The sequence below is a fragment of the Sus scrofa genome, chromosome 11, assembly GCF_054392235.1.
Source record: "Sus scrofa isolate SSC_HxYL_T2T_F1_AM1 chromosome 11, Sscrofa_HxYL_maternal_Yorkshire_Landrace_v2.0, whole genome shotgun sequence".
NCBI classification, from domain to species: domain Eukaryota; kingdom Metazoa; phylum Chordata; class Mammalia; order Artiodactyla; family Suidae; genus Sus; species Sus scrofa.
In genome coordinates, this window is record NC_139393.1 from 85497950 (window position 1) to 85517909 (window position 19960).

A 19960-nucleotide genomic window follows, 5' to 3' on the forward strand; every position below is an offset into this window, starting at 1 on the left:
CTTACCAGGATTAAAAGGATTTTTTTCATCAATATAATGAAGAATATAGCAAAATGGAGTCAGATGTTTTACAGGTAGTGACTGTGTGCAACTGAAGAGTTTTCCATCTTGAATTTCTGTGAGAAAAATATAAAAACTTGCACAGCTAGTTACTGAAAATAGGCAACTCTGATGCAAATGGGACTGTCTGACACATATTTATCTTCTGTTCATTTTCTAGGCATTATTTGTGGATGGCTAGCCACTTAGACTTGAAGGGATCCCAAGAGCAGTTGACTAGACTAGTTTATGGAGATTTACTAGCTTTCTCTGTGCAGCCAGTTTTGGCCAGGCTCCAGCTCCAGCGGGTGGGCCCCATCCTGCCCACATCCACTGGGGCTCTGCCGCAGGGTGTTTCCAGCGTAAACGCTTCATGGATGTGTGTTAGCAGGGGTCACAGGGCAACAAGCATCCCTGTGAATGGAGCAGGGCTCCGGGGCCCGAGTGAAGGTTTAATTTCACCTTAAATAATTTACAGCCCAAACCAGCACCTTAAGATGTCGCATGTGCAAATGCCAGTGTGTTTACGTGTTTTGTTTTGGTTGTTTTTTTTTTTTTTTTTTTTTTTTTGTCTTTTTAGGTCCCAGGCTAGTGGTCTAATCATTGCTACAGCTGTCAGCCTCCACCACAGCCACAGCAACACCAGATCCGAGCCACATCTGCGACCTACACCACAGCTCACGGCGACGCCAGATCTTTCACCCAATGAATGAGCAGGGCCAGGGATCGAACCTGCAACCTCATGGTTCCCAGTCGGATTCGTTTCTGCTGTGCCATGATGGGAACTCCCTAGTTTTTGTTTTTTAAAACTCTGGCTTGAAAGAATAGAGTTAAAAGGATGAGCTTTCAGGCTCCTTTCTCCCCTCCATGAATGGCTTCTGTTCAGGTAGCTTGACAGAAGCTGCTTGGAGTTGGTCACAGGAAAATAAGTGGAAACAGGACACGTACAGCCAAGAAGGAGAGAAAGGAGGGGGCAGGAGAGCGAGTGCAGCGCTCGTCTTGAGTGTCACGTGTGTACGGATGCACCCCAAGCTCGTAACGGAGACACACGGAGGTACTGGGACCTCACGTGGCGCTGCTTTGAGAGAATACATTTTATACGCGGAAGGAAGACGGAACATAATACTGCATTTGTCTGGTATTTTGTTGAAAAGTGACTTCACGCACGTGTGACGGTTGGGCCCTAACTTGTCTCCGTCCCCTGCCCTCCCCCTCCCGGACCCCTGCCCTGTGTCCTGGCCTCCCCCGGGGGCGGGTCAGCGGAGGCCTCAGGGAGCAGGCAGGCGCTGGACCAGCCCCTCAGCCCCTCAGCCCAGCATCTCCGGCATCCTGAGAGGAAGCGCACCCGTGCCCTCGGCGTGAATATGCCCTCGTGCGGACTAGAAAAATCGGCATCGCGCCCCAGTTCCCAAGGAAGTAGAAAGGAGGGGCCAGAGGAACAGGAGGCTGCGCGTCTGAGAGTGGAAGTTCTCAGGCAGCGTCAGGAGAAAACAGGGTAAAGCGAAAGATGCTTGCGCCTCTCAGGTATTGGTCTGCAGTTTTAAAATGAAAATTACCGGAGTCCCCGTGTGGCACAGGGGGTGAAAGATGCAGTGTCGTCACTGTTGTGGTGGCTTGGGTTGCTGCTGTGGCAAGAGTTCAGTCCCTGGCCTGGAAACTTCCACGTGCCACAGGTGCGGCAGAGAGAGAGAGATGCTACATAGAAGCTTAGCTTCGCTTCTAGAGCAGAGTCGGATGTTGCTATATCGAACCTGTGAAAATGTTCTCATTACTTCAAGAAAACGAACCAAGGAAAAATGCTCATTTTTCCTTCCATTATTCCAATTAAGAGTGCCTGTTGTTTTGAGAAGGAGTTTAGCTAATATTAGCTTAGGCACTGTTGTGTTGGTTTAGCTATTTTTTATTTTCTCAGCCAACACGGGAACACCTTCGTATGTGTGCTCCTTCGGAGCTTAAGGTGACAGGACGCTGCAAATCAGGTTTGATCAATATCATCATGATGCAGATTAGAAATGGGATTTTGGTTTCTTAAGAAACTATTAGAACACTTTATCCTAACTAGTCACGTAGTCAATACAAACAAAATTTACTGGGGAAAAACAATCCCTAGTTCACGAAATACAAATATAATTGATTTACTTTTATTATTAGAAAAACCTAGGGCAATCTGTTGGTGTTGAATATCTACAGTTTCAGCTTTAAAGTCTCAGTTCTGCTTTCTGGACTCTTCAAAACCAAGCAGACAGATGTACTTCAGGTTTTGTCAGATTCCGCCAGAAAAACAGCCCTGGGAGCCAGTGAAGCCTGTGCAGCGTAGCCTTTTCCTGAATGTATTAATTACTCTTTGTACATTTTCAACTTAATTTGTATTTTAATCAAAAATATCTTCCCACTCATTTTATAAATTAAGCAAATAACGTAATTACACCCCATTGAAGCAGCGCCCTTTCCGCACTGAAGGACTGCGGGTCTCACTTTGTCTGTTACCCAGTTTTTCAGGAAGGAAGCTGAGGCCCCCCAACCCACAGACGACATCCACAGTGGCAAGTCCTCCCGCTCTCAACCCCCAAATGTGAGAATAAGCCTCCCGCAGGTCGGAAACCCACATGGCGTCACCGTCTGGGTGCAGATAACCGGGGGGGGGGGGGGGGGCGCCTCCGACGCCCTGACCCCTGCGGCCCAGGTCCCATCCACGCGCCCCTCCCGGAGCCCCGGAGCGCAGGGGACAGCAAGGGCGGGGGGAGAAGGCCCTAGAAGGTAGGGGAAGGGAGGGGGCGGCTCGCGGCTCCCACCCCCTTTGTGAAAAACAGCAGAAGCTAATGGAAAATGGATGTCTCTGCCAACAAATTGGGTAACTTAGACGAAATGGACAAATTCCTAGAAGACCAGAAACTGCTGAAAATGACTCACAATGTTAGAGGAAATCTGAATACACTCTGGACAAGGAAATTTAATTAGTAATTGAGCCTTTTCTCTAAAGTAAAGCCTCTGATGGCTTCACTGACAAATTCTACCAAACTTTAAGGGAGAATCAGACCCTGAAAGAAGACAGACACTTCCTGACTCATTCCATGAGCCCAGAGTTACCCTGACACCAAAACCACCAGACTCATCACAAGAAGAAGAAAAAAGCCACAGGCCAGTGTCACTCATGAATATAAATGCAAAAATCCTCCTCAAAATACCAGCAAAGCAGAATTCCCTGGTGGCCTCGCAGTGTAGGATCCAGCCTGGTCACTGCTGTGAGGTGGGTTCGATCCCTGGCCCAGGAACTTCCACATGCTGTGCATGTGGAAAAAAACCCAACCAACCAACCAACCAAACAAACAAAAACACGAGCAAAGCAAATCCAGCAACATACAATAAGGACTGTGCCCCCAGGCCAAGTGGTATGTATCCCAAGAACACAAGAGCGCTTTGGCGTGCGGCAGGCAATCAGTGCAATAAGAGAATAAGACAGACCACGGGGGCATGGCAGCTGGCATAGAAAAGGCACTTGACAGAGACTCGAAAAGGAAAAGCATTTGACAAGATCCAACACCCTTTCATAATTAAAGAAAAAAATCTTAACAAACTAGGAGTAGAAGGGAACTATTCTCGGGTAAAGGCCCCCATGAAAACTCAGAGTTGATGTCACACTCACTGGTAAAATCTGAGGCTTTCCCTCGAAGACCAGGAACCAGTCAAGGAGGCCCAGGGTGGCCGCGTCCCTTCAGCATCGCAGTGGGGGTTCTGATGAGGGCACTTAGCCAAAAGAAAGAGAGAGAGAAGCAGAGAGAGAGAGACAGAAGAAAAAAGAAAGAAAAGGGTAAAAGTTATGCATATTGGAAGGAAGTAGCAAAATTATCTCTTTGTTTGAGATTTCTGGAGCTATCCACACGGCGACGGGCGAGTGCGCCCGTGGGAAAGGATGGACGCTGACTTGCTAGTCGTGGAAGTCGGCCGATGCAAACATTTTCCTCTAATTTTATGTATGTTTAAACTTTCATAGAATAAAGATTTTTCAATCTTTTTTTTTTTTTTTTTTGCCTTTGTCTTTTGAGGGCCGCACCCCCTGCATATGGAGGTTCCCAGGCTAGGGGTTGAATCAGAGCTGCAGCCGCTGGCCTCCACCACAGCAGTGCAGGATCTGAGCCACATCTGCAACTACACCACAGCTCACGGCAACAGCGGATCCTTAACCCCCTGAGCAGGGCCAGGGATCGAATTCAAGTCTCGTGGATGCTTGTCAGGTTCAGTACTGCGGAGCCACAACAGGAACTCCTGGAAGCCACTGCTGCTTCTCCATCACAAGCCGTCTTATGGATCTAATTCACTGGTCTCTTCATTAAGAGACAGCTCTGTCATCCACACAGCAAATGCCTTTTAAATGACTTTCCTCCAAGCCCTTCTTCTCATGAGAGTCACCCATGCCTTCCGTCTCCTTTTTGCCTAGTGAATCTGCGATTAGCAGCGTGAACTCTTAGGACCTCGGCCCACCGGGCTGACCCTCTGAGACCCGCCACGTTCCTTCGGAGCTTTCACCCAGGCTTTACTGTGTATGGTCTTAAAGATTAGGCGGGCTGAGGAAAGGTCAATTAACCATCAAGTTAGGAAGAAAAAAGGCACGTTTATCCATCCAGACTGAGGACCACAACCCAGGAAGCAGATTCGCGGGAGCTCTGAGAGCTGTGTCGCCGCTAGAAGCCGAAGGCACCGTCGTCCAGTCAGAATGACCCGCTGACATTGGACAGAAAGGTCCCCGAGGCCCCGCGGGCCCCGTGAGCACACGCCAAGGGGCGGCGCGTCCCCTCGGAGCTGGGGAAGAATGTCCTGAGTCGCGCTGCTCGCGGCCCAGGAAAGAAGGGCTGGCTTGACCTTCAGGGTCAAGCAGGCATAGGCCCGCCTGGCCGAGCTCTGGTGAGTGTGCCATGTGGGTGCCCAGAGGGACCCGGAGAATCTTAGGTTTCGCTTTCCTTGTCCCGCCTTAAAATACACAAGTTATGTCGTCAGGGGACTGCTGGCCAGACTCCAGACGTCCTGGGCGCAGGTCCGCACCTGGCTTTACCTGACGTCCCGCCCCCGGGGCCCTGGGGGCCCCAAGTGTGGCTGCTCCTGTGACGACAGAGGGCTGGACGGCTGGATGGAGTAATTAACACTGCTCTTTACTGATGTCCGGTCAGTCGTCATCTTAGACATCATAACATAAAAAATCGGAATTTTATGTGTTTCCAATAGAGTCTCAGTGACGAGACGCTTAGAGAGAACATCGGATTTAGACATTTAGACTTACTTCTTTGGTTTGTGACCCGTTTGCTCCTCAGCTTTACTCAGTACGTTCTTCAGGCTTCTTCTGTCTGATTATCTCAGCAAAGTCGACATCCCTCAGCAGAACTCTCATGAGGTCCTTTCTTAATCTCGGTGTGACTGTTGTATTTATTTATGTATTGAATTGGTCTCTTACAAAAAGAGGCTTATCTGGACATCTACCAGAACCTTAAAATAAAAGCATCCTCTTGTGTTGTACGTATGTTATTAAATTAGTCTGAATTTAAGAATTCTGTCTCAGAAATGCTCACTGAAGTTTCTCTCCGTTTATAGTATACCACTACGTTTACCTGAAGAAATAAAAACGTGTCCTGTTATATGTGCGTCTGTATCCGAAGATGAAAAAAGCTTCATGATTAATGCATGTCTTCGGAACATATCCAGCCATCTGTGCTTTCCGTGCTCTGACAGTTTGTTAATAATGCATCAGTGTTTGTTTGTTTTCCCAATAAATCGTATGGCAGAAAAAGACACCAGAATTATAACCCACTCATGCAGTCTACACCGTCTGTCGGATGTGGACAGCCCCATTCCTCTCCCCTCCTCTTCTCCCCCACCCCAGCCCAGCCCATCTTATCCCACCCCAACCCACCCACCCCATTCCCACCATCCCGCCCCAGCCCTTCCCATTCTGGCCACTGTCAGCCAGCCTTCTGTTTTCAAAGTACCTGTTTCACAACTGCATGGCCGAGCACGGGTCCAGGGACCTGTGTCCCAGCAGGAGGGAGGGGCTGAGTCCTTCCCAGAGGAAGGACCGGTGCCAGGGGAGGGGGCACCCAGCCCTGATCTCGAAGGTCAGCGAGGTTTGCCCAGCACACAGCAGAGGGAGGGGTGTCCCAGGGGTGCAAGAACTACGTGGGAGACAGGAGGAAATCCTGGCTAACTATGTGTGGATCGACCAGACCCTGAGAGGCTGTGAAGACGAGCTGGACAGGCCTAGGTTTCGTTCAGGAAAAACCGTCAGCTCTGACTAATATTTAATTGTGAGTACAGCAGCCAAGGGTTGGGGAAGGGATCGAATTCCTGATAGTGAAATTCACAAAAGTAGCATTCCTCCGAGATCACATTGTAATAAGTAACAGTGCTTACAGTAGGCCCTAAGCAGCCCCCGCTTCGCAGGTGTCCCCAAAGCCACGGCCTCTTCGCATCCTCCTGTCCCGCCTCTGTAAGTCTGGGTGGTACCGGCTCTCACACAGTGGATTTCAGGGGGTCGAAGGGAGTCGCCTCTTCCCCACCCTCCCCAGACACTCGGGGGACGACAGTGCACCAAGTCCACTCGCCCTGCCCTGGCAGCTCGCCGCCACCGCCGCCGCCTGGGGCACAGGCCTTGGTGGGGCAGCGCAGCGGGAGGCAGCACCTGCTGGGTCCTGAGCGGTCTTCACTGCAGAACCGCAGAAGGGCTCCCCCTGGCTCGGGTCTGCCCTCACGGTTCCCAAGTCTCCTCGAATACACAGAAGAAGCCTTAATTGACAAGGAATTCTGGACAGCGGAAAAAATCAGCATGAACAGGTGACAGAGAAGCTTGCTCACCGCAGGCCCCCGCCCCCGGACCTGAGAGCAGACCCAGCAGCTCCGGTCACACTTCAATAGCAGGCGGTGTGATCTCCGGTTAAGGTGCCCTGGAGAGTCACGAGTCAGCCTTCTGTCCAGAACGCAAGGCGCCGGCCGGTCCCTTTGCTGCCGGGTACCTTTCCTGCTGAGCAAATGTTCCCCAGCAGGTGGAAAAGGCGGGTGTTTATAAAGGGCTTGAAGAGCGAAATTAATGCAACCGCTAACATTATTAATAACATTTCAAATCGGGCACATGGAATTTGTGGCAGCACTTGACGACATTTTAATTAAGTTTCTAATTTTACCAGTTGGGGGGCCAAGAGAATTTATTTTTATCTCCGGAGCCTGAAGTCACGTCTGGCTCCCAGACTGCAGCAGGCGCACTCAGGCCCCTGAGTTCTGGCGGTGGTTTGCACACGGGCTCATCTCCTTAAGGCTTCCACAAGTAGACAGAAAACACAGCCATGCCACCCTCCCGACCCGGGCCCAGACACCTCTTCTTTTCATGAGCTGTCGCCCAGCCGAAGCACTGCAATCTCACCACCTCCCGCTATGTTAGCTCAGAAATGGGTCATTTCTGGAATCCAAAAACTACAACAGGAGTTCCCACCGTGGCTCAGTGGTGAAGGACCCCGACTAGTATCCATGAGGACGCAGGCTTGATCCCTGGCCTCACTCCGTGGGTTAAGGACCCGGCGTTGCTGTGGCTGTGGTGTAGGCTGGCAGCTGCGGCTCCAATTCGACCCCTAGCCTGGGAACCTCCATTTGCTGCGAGTGTGGCTCTAAAAAAAAAAAAAAAAAAAAAAAGCAGCCACGTCACCACCATCCTTTACTGTTAACATTTTCTTTATTTCCATTTTCTTATTGTTCCATTTTCGGCCGCCCCGTGGCATAGGGAGTTCCCCAGCCAGGGATCAGATCTGAGCAGGGAGGCGACACAGGAGACGCTGACCCACTGTGCCAGGCTGGGGATCCAACCTGCGTCCGGGCGCTGCAGAGATGCTGCTGACCCCGCTGCGCCACAGCAGGAACTCCTCCCTCCCACCTTTTTACGACAAGTCATTGCTACCTTGGGCGGTACATTCAGCCCAACTACCCATGCGGTGTGAGGTCAGAGGAAGAACCAGTCGTGGCATTTTCTTCCCAAGCGCTCTTCCCCAGGAAGCTCCTGGAGACTAAATTCCAGCAAAATAAAGAAATAAACCAAAAAGGAGACATCGTGGGATCCAGAAAATAAGGGGTCACAGGGAATTCCTGAGCCGTTGAGGTGCAGCCTGGGGACAATGGCAGGTCAAGGCCGAGGGCTGGGGGCGGGACCGGGGAGGATCCAGGAGGGTGCCTCTGGGAAACGGGGACAGGTCTGCAGCTTTGCCAGGGCTGCTTGCGAAGGAGCGGTCAAAGGCCACGGAAGCCGAGAGGATAAAGCAGGCACGTGTGTTACCTTCGAGGAAAAAGTGTCGGGGGTTCCCTGGGTGTGTGATGGTTATAGGATCCGGTGCTTCTACCGCTGTGGTCGGGGTTCAGTCCCTGGTCTGGGACTGAGAGCCCGCGTCGTGCCGAAGCCACACACATTAAAAAAAAGTACCCAAAAAAAAGGTGTATAAGAAAGGAGACGGCGTAGCCAAAACACACAGCACCGTTCGGCGGTAGCGTGGGGAGCAGGCCCAGTCGGTGATGTTAACACGAGGGTGTTCGTGTCGCAGGATCTGGACTCGGTGGTGGGAACAGGCAGGTATCACTATCACAGGACATCGGCTCGGCAAGGGTGGCGGCGGCCGGGAAGGGAAGGGAGGTGGGCGGGGGTGGACGGCGGTCCGGACTCGGCATCTCCCCCAGCAGTAAATCAATCGATGCCTTTTAAAATTTTGAAATTACACCATAAGTACATTATTTAGACATATGGAAGCAATCAAGGAAGAAAAGGCAGGATTGTAAGTGGTTTTGCCTCTGCAGAGAAGGGTCTGGAATCAGAGAGGACTGCCGGTTATTCTCTTAAGTGGGGCCGTTCTACTTGATTTTAAAGCTGTGCAAATGCACTTCTTTCGTTCAATGAGAATATGCGTTTTTCCGTATAAACAACGCTTTTATCGTACCCAGAAAACACCCCTTGGGACCCCTCTGCAGAAGTGACACCACTTGGGTCCTTCCACTCCCGGGGGTGACCCTCCCCCTCCCCCCGGGGGACCAGACCCCAAACCCCTTTGCTCTTCGCCCGGGTGCTCCCACCCCTGCCTCGCGGCGCCTTTCGCGGGACGGGGGAGCCCGTGAGAACCCTCATCCGCCCACCGGAAGGGCTGCCCGCAGCCACTGCTCAGGCCCCGTCACCCCGCGACTGCTCCACCTCTAGGCACGAGACTCTCCTGGGCCTCACACACCTGGGGTCACACGGCCTTTGTCCTGCGGTGCCCGGCCACTTCACTTAGCAGGTTCCTCCCCTCTTTTTTTTCTCACCCGTGACATGCAGAATTTTCCTGCCCAGGGATCAGACCTGTGCCACCGCAGCGACCAGAGCGGCTGCAAGCCACCATGCTGGGTCCTCAACTGGCTGTGCCACAAGGGAACTCCCCCTTAGCATGTTTTCAGAACTATTACATTTGTAATATTTGGGACTCTGAGACCAGAATTAAATCTTTTCCAGTTAAAACTGGTAAAATATCCTTATTAATTGTGATAGATAAGTCATCAGGAAAGCCATTTTCTTGTCCTCTTTACAAAAATAAAGGAACAGAGAAAGGGTCTCCTGCTTTCTTTCTAAAATGTGCCCTAAAGAGGCCGTGCGTAAAGTGATGCTGTGTGACATCAACGTGACTTGCTGGGCGAAGGCGCAAATTATCAGAGGAGCCGCGCCAGATGGCTCATTCTTGTCCACCTCCTGCTGAGATACTTTGTGACTTTAGTTGTCTTGTTGGAGAGTGGCAAAATTTTAAGGTTTCTGTTGAAATAAATGAGAACAACAAATTACTCTCATGACTTTATTGGTCATTTTAGGCATCAAAGAACCACAATTTTTGTCCCAAAAGGAAACTGGAATTAAAACAATCAATCTCTTTAGAGGCAAGAAAAAAAAAAAAAAAGAGTAGGGAGTATAAAAAAAGAAAATAAGAGACTGAGTTCCCATTGTGGCACAGCAGTAACAAACCCGACTAGTATCCATGAGGATGTGGGTTCAGTCCCTGGTCTCGCTCAGTGGGTTAAGGATCCCGCGTTGCTGTGGCTGTGGCATAGGTTGCAGATGCGTCTCGGATCTGGTATTGCTGGGACTGTGGCATATGCTGGCAGCTGCAGCTCTGATTTGACCCGGAGCCTGGAAACTTCCACATGCTGCAGGTGCAGCCCTAAAAAGAAAGAAAAAAAAAAAAAAAAAAAAAAAAAGGAGTGCTCAGGGGAAGCTCCTTGGTGGCTCAGTGGGTTAAGGATCCAGTATTGTCACTGCTGTGGCTCAGGGTCACCGCTACTGGGGAACGGGTTTGATCCCTGGCCTGGAAACTTTTGCCTGTTGTGAGTACGGCCAAAAAAAAAAAAAAAAAAAAAAAAAAAAAGAAAGAAAGAAAGGAAGGAAGAAAGTGCTCAGGGCGGGGCTGTGACTGTGTGGGAGTGAGGAAGATGCACAAAAGGTGACATCGAGTGTGGCCAAAAGTGAGCAGGACTTTGTGGTGGAAGATTCCAGAAAAAGGGATGAGGGTGAGTGGTGGCCTTGGGAGCCACAGAAGAGCTTCTGCACAGAGATCCTAGGACCCTCCATGGGAAGAGGCACCAAAATAATGCCAGCCCTGCGAGAACAGGAGCCATGGGGGTGGGGGGCAGAGGTTCCAGCCTCGGGGGAGCAGGGTGCTCACCAGAGGCCCTGCCTCTTCGAAGGCGACCTGAAAACAAAACATTGAACACTCACACTTCCCTGCTCTAAGTTTCAGCTTTGGCATCAGGCTCGTCACGCGAGGTTCCAGTAGCAGTAATTGCTCTCCACGGTCTCTGCAGGAAGTCCCCGCTCTTTTGCCCCTCCCCCACTTCTCAACCATCTCTTTCGCTTCAGAGTCGAAGAATCTGGGAGCCCTGGTCCCCACGGTGGAGGGAGGCATGGAGGACGGGGCGCTGTGAGTCTGCACAGGGCGGGGGCGGGGGTGCCACAGCCTGGGCACCCTTCGAAGAGCCACAATCTGGTTCAAGTTTGGGGGGTGCCTCCTACCTGTTCTCCCCTCCCCCTGGGCCACACGCCACCCAACGCAGAGAAGCAGCCATGCTGGGTGCAGGTCAGGGGAAGGCTGATGAAGCTCATTCTATCCCCTTCCAGCCACCTGCAAGCCAGGGGGTCTGCACTAGACCCAGCCCTGAGCCAATCACCTGATGGCACTCCACCATTCCAGTGACTGGCTAGGAATGGGCACAGGATGTTGCCCGTCCAATCAGGGTGAAGATTCTTTCCCCTTGGATGGGAAGGAAGAAGCGTGCAGGCCCTGGTGATTCTGGCCACCGTTTCACTGTGACCTTCCTGTCACATTGCCAACACGCTCCATCATCCGTTTGAGGTCGAAGGTAAAATGTTTCCAAAGACGACTGCTCAGAAGTTCCCTCGTCCCTGAATGCACAAGGCTCTGCTCCCTCCCCTTGCATCCGGCCTTGGACTTACTGTCCCCAGCAGAATGAGGCACAGGTGATGGTCCAGGACTTCCAAGCCCAGGCTTTTAGGGACCGGTCAGTGTCCACTTTGACCCTCTCAGGATCCAGCTATGTAAAGATGCTCAGGCTGATCACTAAGTAGAGAGAGAGAGGCCAACGTGCTCCCGGCTCTCCATCCATCCAGCGGAGGCGTGAGAATGTGGCCAAAGCCATCTCAATCTCCAGGGCCCAGCTAAGCCCCCAAAAGAATGCAGATGTCTGAATAATCCCAGCCCAGACCATCGGAGCAGAGGAACCTTCCACTAAACCACAGTCCTGAGAAATAAGAGCTTGCTGTTGGTTAAGCCCCCAAGTTCGCGTCCTTTGTTACTCAGAAATAAATAGCTGATTCACAGCATGAGTTGGGCTTACCGTTATCTTAATAGAGTCCTCACTGGTTTGTTTACATAGGTTGGTTTGTTTGTCTTTTTAGGGCCACACCCCTCATTCCCAGGCTAGGAGTTGAGTTGGAGCTGCAGCTGCCAGACTTCGCCACAGCCATTGCAATGCAGGATCCAAGCCGCGTCTGAGACCTACCCCACAGCTCACAGCAATGCTGGATCCTTAACCCACTGAGCAAGGCCAGGGATTGAACCCGCATCCTCACAGATACTGGTTGGATTCATTACCGCTGAGCCACGACAGGAACTCCCTGTTTCCATAGGTTTAGAGTTAAGATGCTGTCCGCCGCTAGCAACAGAAAATCCAACTCAACAAGGATAGTTATTATCTCTCATAACATGAGATCCAAGTTGGGGCGGTGGCAGGACTGGTTAATGGCCAGTGGTGTTATCCAGGACCCAGTCTTTCCCATCCCTCCACGCCGCCATCCCCACTGGGAGGATATTCGGTCACATCATGGATGCAAGAAGGCTGCAGAGTGCCAGACGTCACATCCAAACTCACGCCATCCAGAGGGACCAAGGAGCATGTCCTCGTCATGGGCCTTTTTATGAGTGAGGAGACCTTCCCAAAGGCAGGTTCATTGGCTTACACTTGTTTTAAACCAGTCACCGAAGAGGCGTGGAGTTACTGAGATGAGCTTACCTGGACCAGTTCCCCCCTGCTGTGTGAACCCTGCCGGGGCGGCTACCTGGACCAAGGTGGGTTTCTGGCAGCAAGGACAGAGGGCACGGCTGTGGCAAGCACAGTGTCTACTACAATACAAAATTAACACTGGCCACAGAACAAAACAGGCCTTCCTGAAAAACATGCAGCCTTTATCCCGTCACCATGTCGGATTTCTCCCTGCAAATGCCACTGACTGCGCGGAGGAAGGCCGGCCAAAACCTGGCGCTGGCAGCGGGCTCCTGGCAGAAGGCAGGCAGCGTTGCTGGGAGGAGACGAGGAAAAGTGTGGGACGTCTGCGGCTCGGTCATCGTTCTATGACCCACCAGAGGCGCTGGCCCCAGGGCCCAGCCGCCACCCCTGCCCAGCGGAGGGGGCCTGGGGACAACCGTGGTTCCTGGAGCCTGACATGAGTTGATAGAATGGAAAAGGCAGCTGGACAAGCCCCATGGCCACTAAGGGAAACAGACACTGCCAGGCGAAGGTGAGGCCAGGGCGTGGTGGAGGGAAGGAAGGCCCCATCTCTCTCCTGGTCTCCAGTTGGCAGCGGGCACCTCTGTTGGTGCAGATCCCCCAGGGGGGCCTTGGGCCTCCTAGACACAAAGCAGGAGAGAGTAGATTTGGAAGGAAAGTGGAGAATCATTGAGTTAGCTGACCCCAAACTGGAGCATTTTCCGCAGAAAAGCACGTCAGCGTCGGGATGGTTTGGGCCTGATTACCCGATTATTCACTAGTGCTCCTTCCTAGTCTCCGCGTCTAACCCCAAGTGCCCGTGCTTCTTCCCGAAAAAGCAGCCAGAAGAACACTCAGGTGCGTTCCGGCAAGGCCCGGATCGGATCGGTCGCCAAAGGCCTTGTCAGGCCCCTCGGGTTTCACAAGTGGTGGCCCTTGGCCCCAAGAACGGAAGTTGGAAACAAAGTGCACCGGTACAGGGCGGGCCGGGGTTGAGAAGAGATAGTTTGCTTCATGCTGGGAAAGCGGAAACATTCCCCGCATTGAAACCCAGGCGTCTGCCTGACAGAAACGCTCTCCCGCCTGAAGCCTGATGCCTGATGCCCAGAGAGCTGCACAGGCGCGCGCCCCGGGGCCCAGAGCTCCCTCTCGGCGGAGCTAGCGGCGGAGGCAGGAGCTGGACCGGCCCGACAGCAACAGGCAGCGTGGCCTGTGGGGCTGGAGGCTGGACTAACAGGTTCGAGGCTGATTTCTACCCCTCACCCCCGCCGGATAACGAGTGCCTGCGACTGTCACAGCTCTGGAGTCCAAAGGGCCAGGGGCCCAGGGCTCGGGCGCCTGTGGGATTTCAGAAAGAAGCAAGGATCCCAGGTGGGGGACCCTGCGCCCATCTTCCCTGCGGCGCGGAGAAGCCGCGCGACCCTGGGCAGCCACTTGAGTCCCGCCTCCGCCCTCTGTCACCTGCAGAGCAGGAGGGGCCTCGCGTGGGGCCGGCCTGGCACTGGGGAGACACAGACCCGATTCAGCCGGTCTCGGGCCCAACCCTCCCCCGCTCCCCCGCCCCCTCCCCGACTCCCCGCGCCGCCCTCGGGCCTTCCGGGGTGGATGGAAGTTTGAGGCCCGCGTGCCTGCGCCCCGGACGGACCCGGTGCCAGGCGCCGGCTCCCCGCCCTCCGGGCCCCAGGTGTCTGGCGCGCATCCCCGCCCGGGAGGCGGAAGCAACAGGAAGCCGTTCCCCGCCCGCGGGCCCCCGCCCTCCGCCCTCCGCCCCAGGGCCCCGGGCGCCCGGGCTGCGGGGGCGGGCCTCGGGGGAGGGCCGGGCGCGCGGGCCGGAGTCTGCGAGGGCGCGGGAGCGGGGCGGGGGCCGGGCGGCGGGGCGCATGCTCACTCGCGCTCGTGACGTGCGCGCCGGGACCGGGGCCGGAGGCCGGGCTGAGAGGGGCGGCGGGCGGAGGCCGGGAGGAGAGCAGAGCGGAGAGCGGAGCGCAGGAGAGCAGAGGAGCCGGAGCGCGGAGCCGAGCAGCGGCGGGATCGGCCGGCCGCCGCGCGCCCAGCCGCAGCCCCATCGCCCCAGCCGCGGCGCGCGGGCTCCGGCCACCGAGCGGCCGCCCGCCGAGCGGCCACCCCTTCGCCGGCCGCCGCGGGCCGGGCCGGGCATGAGCGCGGAGGGGCCGCGGCCGCCCCCCGCACCGCCCGGCGCGCCCAGGCCGTGACCGGGGCGGGGCGCGCGGCCGCACTCGGGCCCGGGCCCATGGGCGCGCCGAGCCGGGCTTGGGGGCGCTGAGCGGGCGGGCGCGGCCGGAGGAGCCATGGACTGCAGCCTCGTGCGGACGCTCGTGCACAGATACGTGAGTGCTGCCCGCGCGGGGTTGGGGCCGGGGCCGGGACCGGAGCCGGGGCCGGGCGGGACGGGTCCTCCGCCCCCGACCCTGCTGCGGCCTCCCGCCCGGGGTCGCTGAGGGCTCGGGCGGCCTCGCGGGGGTCACCGCGCCCGGGGACGGCGGGACGCGGGAGGACCTGCGGAGTCGGCACCTCGGGCCCCGACGGCGCGGGCGCCCTCCCGCCGGCTCCCGGGCCGCGTGCCTCCCCGGAGCCGGGCCGGGGGCTGTCCCGGCGAGTCCGGGCCCGGGCTGGGGAGGAATGCTTGATGCTGCCGAGTGGGCACCCGGATTAAGGGACTGGAAGAGAGACCCGATACAGGGAAAGGCGGTGGCTTTGCTCGTTTTGTCACAGCGATGGGGGATTCGGAAGTGAAGTTTGGGACATTTTTTGCCCGAAAGTAACCAATCAGATCCAGGGCCCGGGTGTTCGGAGTTCCTCGGAATCCTCGCTCCGGGTGATCCTTGGCGAGGTCGGGTAGGGTGGAGGCGTGGAGGGAAAGTTGGTTTTGACTCACATCAGACCAAGGGGGACTGCGTGGGGCAGCGACGCTGACATCAGATGTGTTGGGGGGCGGGGGGGCGCAGGAGAAGGAAAGCGTCCGTGTCTTTAACAAAGGGCCCCTCCGTCCCCGCGCGGACCGCCGTCGGGCACAGGTTGGGGAAGCCGCGCCCACCGAGGTTTCCGCTGGAAGAGGGCACGGTTATGGGAGCTTGGCTTTTTCTGGCTTAGGAACGCCTCAAACTGGTCTCCCATATTGATGAGCTTTCTTTGAGAAAGAGACCTTGGCCAGAGAGAAGGCGTTTCTGTTCAGCCCTGGGAACTTGAATCAAAGTTCTCCCCAGCGAGTCCACTCTCCAGCCAGACGCCAGGAGCTTGTGGCACCTTCTCGGAGCTCCCTTGGGAAGGACAGCCTGTTGCAGTTGGGGGAGCGAACTCCTCTCTGATTCTGGGAAGGGGTGGGAAGGCTGCCTGCAGGAAAGGTGTCCCCATGGACTCTTGAGTCCATATTACAATGTAGTGTAGACAGCAGGTGCCACCCTGGTGCCTCTAGAGGAACACATTCTGGAAAACCCAGCCGCAGTAGGTAACGGGATGTGTATGAGACATGTTTGGTCCCAGGGGTGTTCTCAGCGGTTTGGCTGGAGGGTGGGACCAGCGTTCCCCTAGGCTGTGCTTGCTAGTGTAATTTCTCTTCTCTTCCAACGCTTGGGGATGAAAAGGCGAGTTGAGCCGTGAGCGGCAATGCGGAGGGCCGGGTGGACCTCCTCGACCCTCCCAGACCCCGTCCCCCCTGGGGGTGGGCCAGACACACTGCCCATTGCGGTGCTTTGACTCCCTTACCCCCTCCAGACCAGCAGCCGCCCGTGCTGCACCAATCCGCAGAAACGTCAGTGTGCCTTACACTTTAAAATGCCCCTTTAGGAGTTCCCCTGTGGTGCGGCAGAAACAAATCTGATGAGGAACCATCAGGTTGTGGGTTTGATCCCAGGCCTTGCTCTGGGTTAAGGATCTGGCGTTTGCCATGAGCTGTGGTGTAGGTTGCAGACGCGGCTCGGATCCTGCATGGCTGTGGCTCTGGTGTAGGCTGGCGGCTCCAGCTCCGATGAGACCCCTAGCCTGGGAACCTCCATATGCCATGGGAAGCGGCCCTAGAAAAGGCAAAAAGACAAAAAATAAAATAAAATAAAATGCCCCTTTAGGAGTTGCCCTGTGGTGCAGCAGAAACCAATCTGATGAGGAACCATGAGGTTGCGGGTTCGATCCCTGGCCTCGATCAGTGGGTTGAGGATCTGGCGTTGCCATGAGCTGTGGTGTAGATCGCAGATGCGGCTCGGATCCCACCTTGGTGTGGCTGCGGTGTAGGCCGGCAGCTGTAGCTCCGATTATAGACCCCTAGCCTGGGAACCTCCATATGCCTTGGGTGAAGCCCTTAAAAAAAAAAAAAAAAAAAAAGGCAAAATAAAATAAAATGCCCCTTTGCTATGACATTAGACACATGAAATCAAATACTCTTTCAAACCTAACTGATAACTATTCTTTGGTGAACTTTACCAGTGTGTGAGTTATTCGGTGACGCCTCTAGAATCCAGTTACGGGATTATTTCTGTTTTTCTCCTTCCATATCTTTTTTTTTAAAAGCAATCTGATCATATGGCTGCTTCGCCATATGCGCAGGCAAAACCACTCATTTCTATATTAACTCATGTCTACACTGTCAAACTAATTGCACTTTTTCTAGAAACAGTTGTCTGTTTTCTTATAATTTGATTATCTTTCTTTAGGTAGGAATTAATTATATATCCTTTTGCTATGGGGGAAAAAAGACAGGGATCGACTGTTTATATTTTCTTGTGGTTTCTTCTTCTTTTATAAAAGTGAATAAATTTTAGAATGGATGGACAGTAAGGTCCTGCTGTCCAGCACAGGGACCTATATCCAACCTCCGGGGATGGACCATGATGGGAGATAATATGTGTTAAAAGAGATTGTATATATGTGTGCATGACTGGGTCACTTTGCTGTACAGCAGAAGTTGGCACAACGTTCTAAATCAACTGTGCTTTAATAAAAATTTAAAAAATAAACATCTTCAGGAGTTTTCCTCATGGCTCATCGGAAGCGAATCCGACCAGTGTCTGTAGGATGTGGGTTCAATCCCTGGCCTCGCTGAGTGGGTCCAGGGTCCGGTGTTGCCGTGAGCTGTGGTGTAGGTTGTAGACGAGGCTTGGATCTGGCGTCGCCCTGGCTTTGGTGTAGGCGGGCAGCTGTAGCTCAGTTTGCTCCCTAGCCTGGGAACCTCCATATGCTGTGGGCGTGGCCCCCCCCAAAAGCAACAAAAATAAATAAAAGGAAATAAACTTTTTTCCTGTTTTAAAAAAACATGAATAAAATAATACCCCGTTCCCTTCTAGTGTTCACACAGTCAGAATTTCCAGGACAAAGAAACCTTTTCATGATGGTGCGCGAGGGCTGCCAAAACACAAAGAAGTCCTGGGGAAATTGCTGTAGGTATTTTATTCTGGGTCACTCCAGAGAGATTGCGTAGGCAGATGAATGAGAGACTCTCCGGGTTGGGCCAGGTGTACCCCAAAGCCTGTTCTTCCTCGTTGGTTGTGGTCTGGTGCGAATTAGCCATGCGGAGCTGTGCTCTAATGGAGAAGTGCTTATGTCCTGTCGGCTTTTTAGAGAAATTTTAACCGAGTGGGTGGAGAACTAGTGTTAGTCTCCTTCTAAGAGGTGTGAGGGGTTCCCGTCGTGGTGCAGTGGTTAATGAGTCTGACCAGGATCCTTGAGGATGCGGGTTCGATCCCTGGCCTCGCTGAGTAGGTTAAGGATCCAGCGTTGTCGTGAGCTGTGGTATAGGTTCCAGACACGGCTCGGATCTGATGTGGCTGTGGCTGTGGTGTAGGCTGGCGGCTGTAGCTCCGGTTTGACCCCTAGCTTGGAACCTGCATATGCCGTGGGTGCGGCCCTAAAAAGACCAAAAACAGAAAAAAAAGAAAAAGAGGTGTGAGGTGGGCAACCTAGTTGGGTGAGACCAAGTTGTCAGAGACGCTGCAGCGTCTCTGGCGCTGCCGGAGTGTGGAGTGGGCCTGCCCCCCTGGAGGCTGCGTCCCCCTGGGCAGGTGGCTTCGCGTTTCCTTGACTCAGTTTCCCGGTCTGAGAACGAAGAGCAGTCCTGCTTCAGGGGGTTATTGGGAGGGTTAAGCGATTTAGTACGGGCCAGGAGCTGGGGTCCCCCTGGCTCTGAGGACGCGCACCTGTCACTTCTGGCTCTTAGCCTCTCTTTGTCCCCGGTCACTGGCCCAAGGGCCAGGAGAGGCGGGTGCTTCTGTGGCTTGACTGCCCGTCAAGTGGGCAGCAGGGCCCCGCAGTGTGGGGGGCCCCGACGGGATTTGGGAACTGTTAAAACAGGTGCCTGGAACACCGCAGGCCCCGCAAAAAGTCTGTGGGCCACGTTTGGCCATGAGGTCATTTCCGGGCCAGGATGGCCTCCCCTCCTCTGGTCGTGCCTCACATTCAGGAGGTTGGACAGTCAGGCTTGGTTGTGTCCTGTCCCTGGAGTTTGTTTCGAGTACTTCAGCCTGGCTGTCGCTCCTGCTTTTGTCGTCTGCTCGTCCACGCGTCTGCTCATTTGTGTCCCACAGCGTTTGCTTTCCAGGATGTCTCTCCCGTGTAAGGCAGCGAACTTCTGAAGAATCCGGGCATTTTCCTTCCTAACAGGAGATATTTGTTTTGAAACAAGCTGTTACATGAGGACTGGCTTTCTAAGGGACAGATAACATGATTGGCCCCCGGAGACCTTCGAGCCTGGCTGTGTGAGCGCGTAAACCTCCCAAAACCTTCCCCGTTTGTACGCATGCTGTCTGCTTTCCTTCATTTTTTATCACCAGGTGGCCTGTGACATGTCTTCTTTAAAAACTTCGAGTGCTGCCTGACTTGGAATGGCCTTCCTGAGGCAGCCGCAGGCGATACTGGGGCCCCCTGGGGTTCAGCTCCTGGGGTCTACACCCCAGGACACCAAGTGAAGCCCCTCAAACCGCCAAGCCTTCAGGTATTTGCGGTAGGCAGCCCCTTAGGCTGGCAGGCCTGGGTCTGTGGAGCAGGGCTGTGGCCTGACCGTGTGGGCACAGGCCTTTCAGAGCCATCTGCCTGATGTGTCATTTAACCTTTGTGTTTGGCTATTAAGTTAAAATCCTTCCATTGTCCTTTCAAACCGCATTTAATGCCTGCCTGTTGGGGACAAGTGATCTTGAGAGGCTTGTCTTTCAGGCCGGAGGGTAGGTTTAGTGACAGGAGGAAGAAAAGCAGTTTAGCTGAGGGTCAGTTGCACTTCCAGACTGTTGAATGCACTGTCCCCATTTGCGGTTGGCGAAAACCCCCTGGACCCGTGACCTGGGCCTCTGTTGACGCTGTGCTGGGCCTGAAACCTAGAAACACGCTGTTCCTTGGGGCTGGGCCTGCGTGTTCCACTCGAATCGCGTAATCAGAGATGCTTGGATTCCCG

The 19960-nt window shown here is 54.3% G+C and overlaps 1 protein-coding gene across 15 annotated transcripts in view; it reads left to right on the forward strand.

The window, feature by feature from the left end:
- Positions 1–14493: 14493 nt before the first annotated feature.
- Positions 14494–19960, forward strand: part of ATP11A (ATPase phospholipid transporting 11A) — a 109310-nt gene continuing 103843 nt past the window's right edge. For 13 of the 15 annotated variants that reach the window (XR_014819988.1, XR_014819987.1, XR_014819990.1 and 10 more), the window contains exon 1: positions 14848–14918. Coding sequence is in view for 11 of the 15 variants with exons in the window: in XM_084982362.1 (XP_084838488.1) it covers positions 14880–14918 (39 nt within the window). In the remaining 4 variants the exon portion in view is untranslated. Of the gene's footprint in view, positions 14580–14847; positions 14919–19960 lie in introns of those variants that run through there. The other 2 variants (XM_084982368.1, XM_084982360.1) reach the window with 2 other exon arrangements.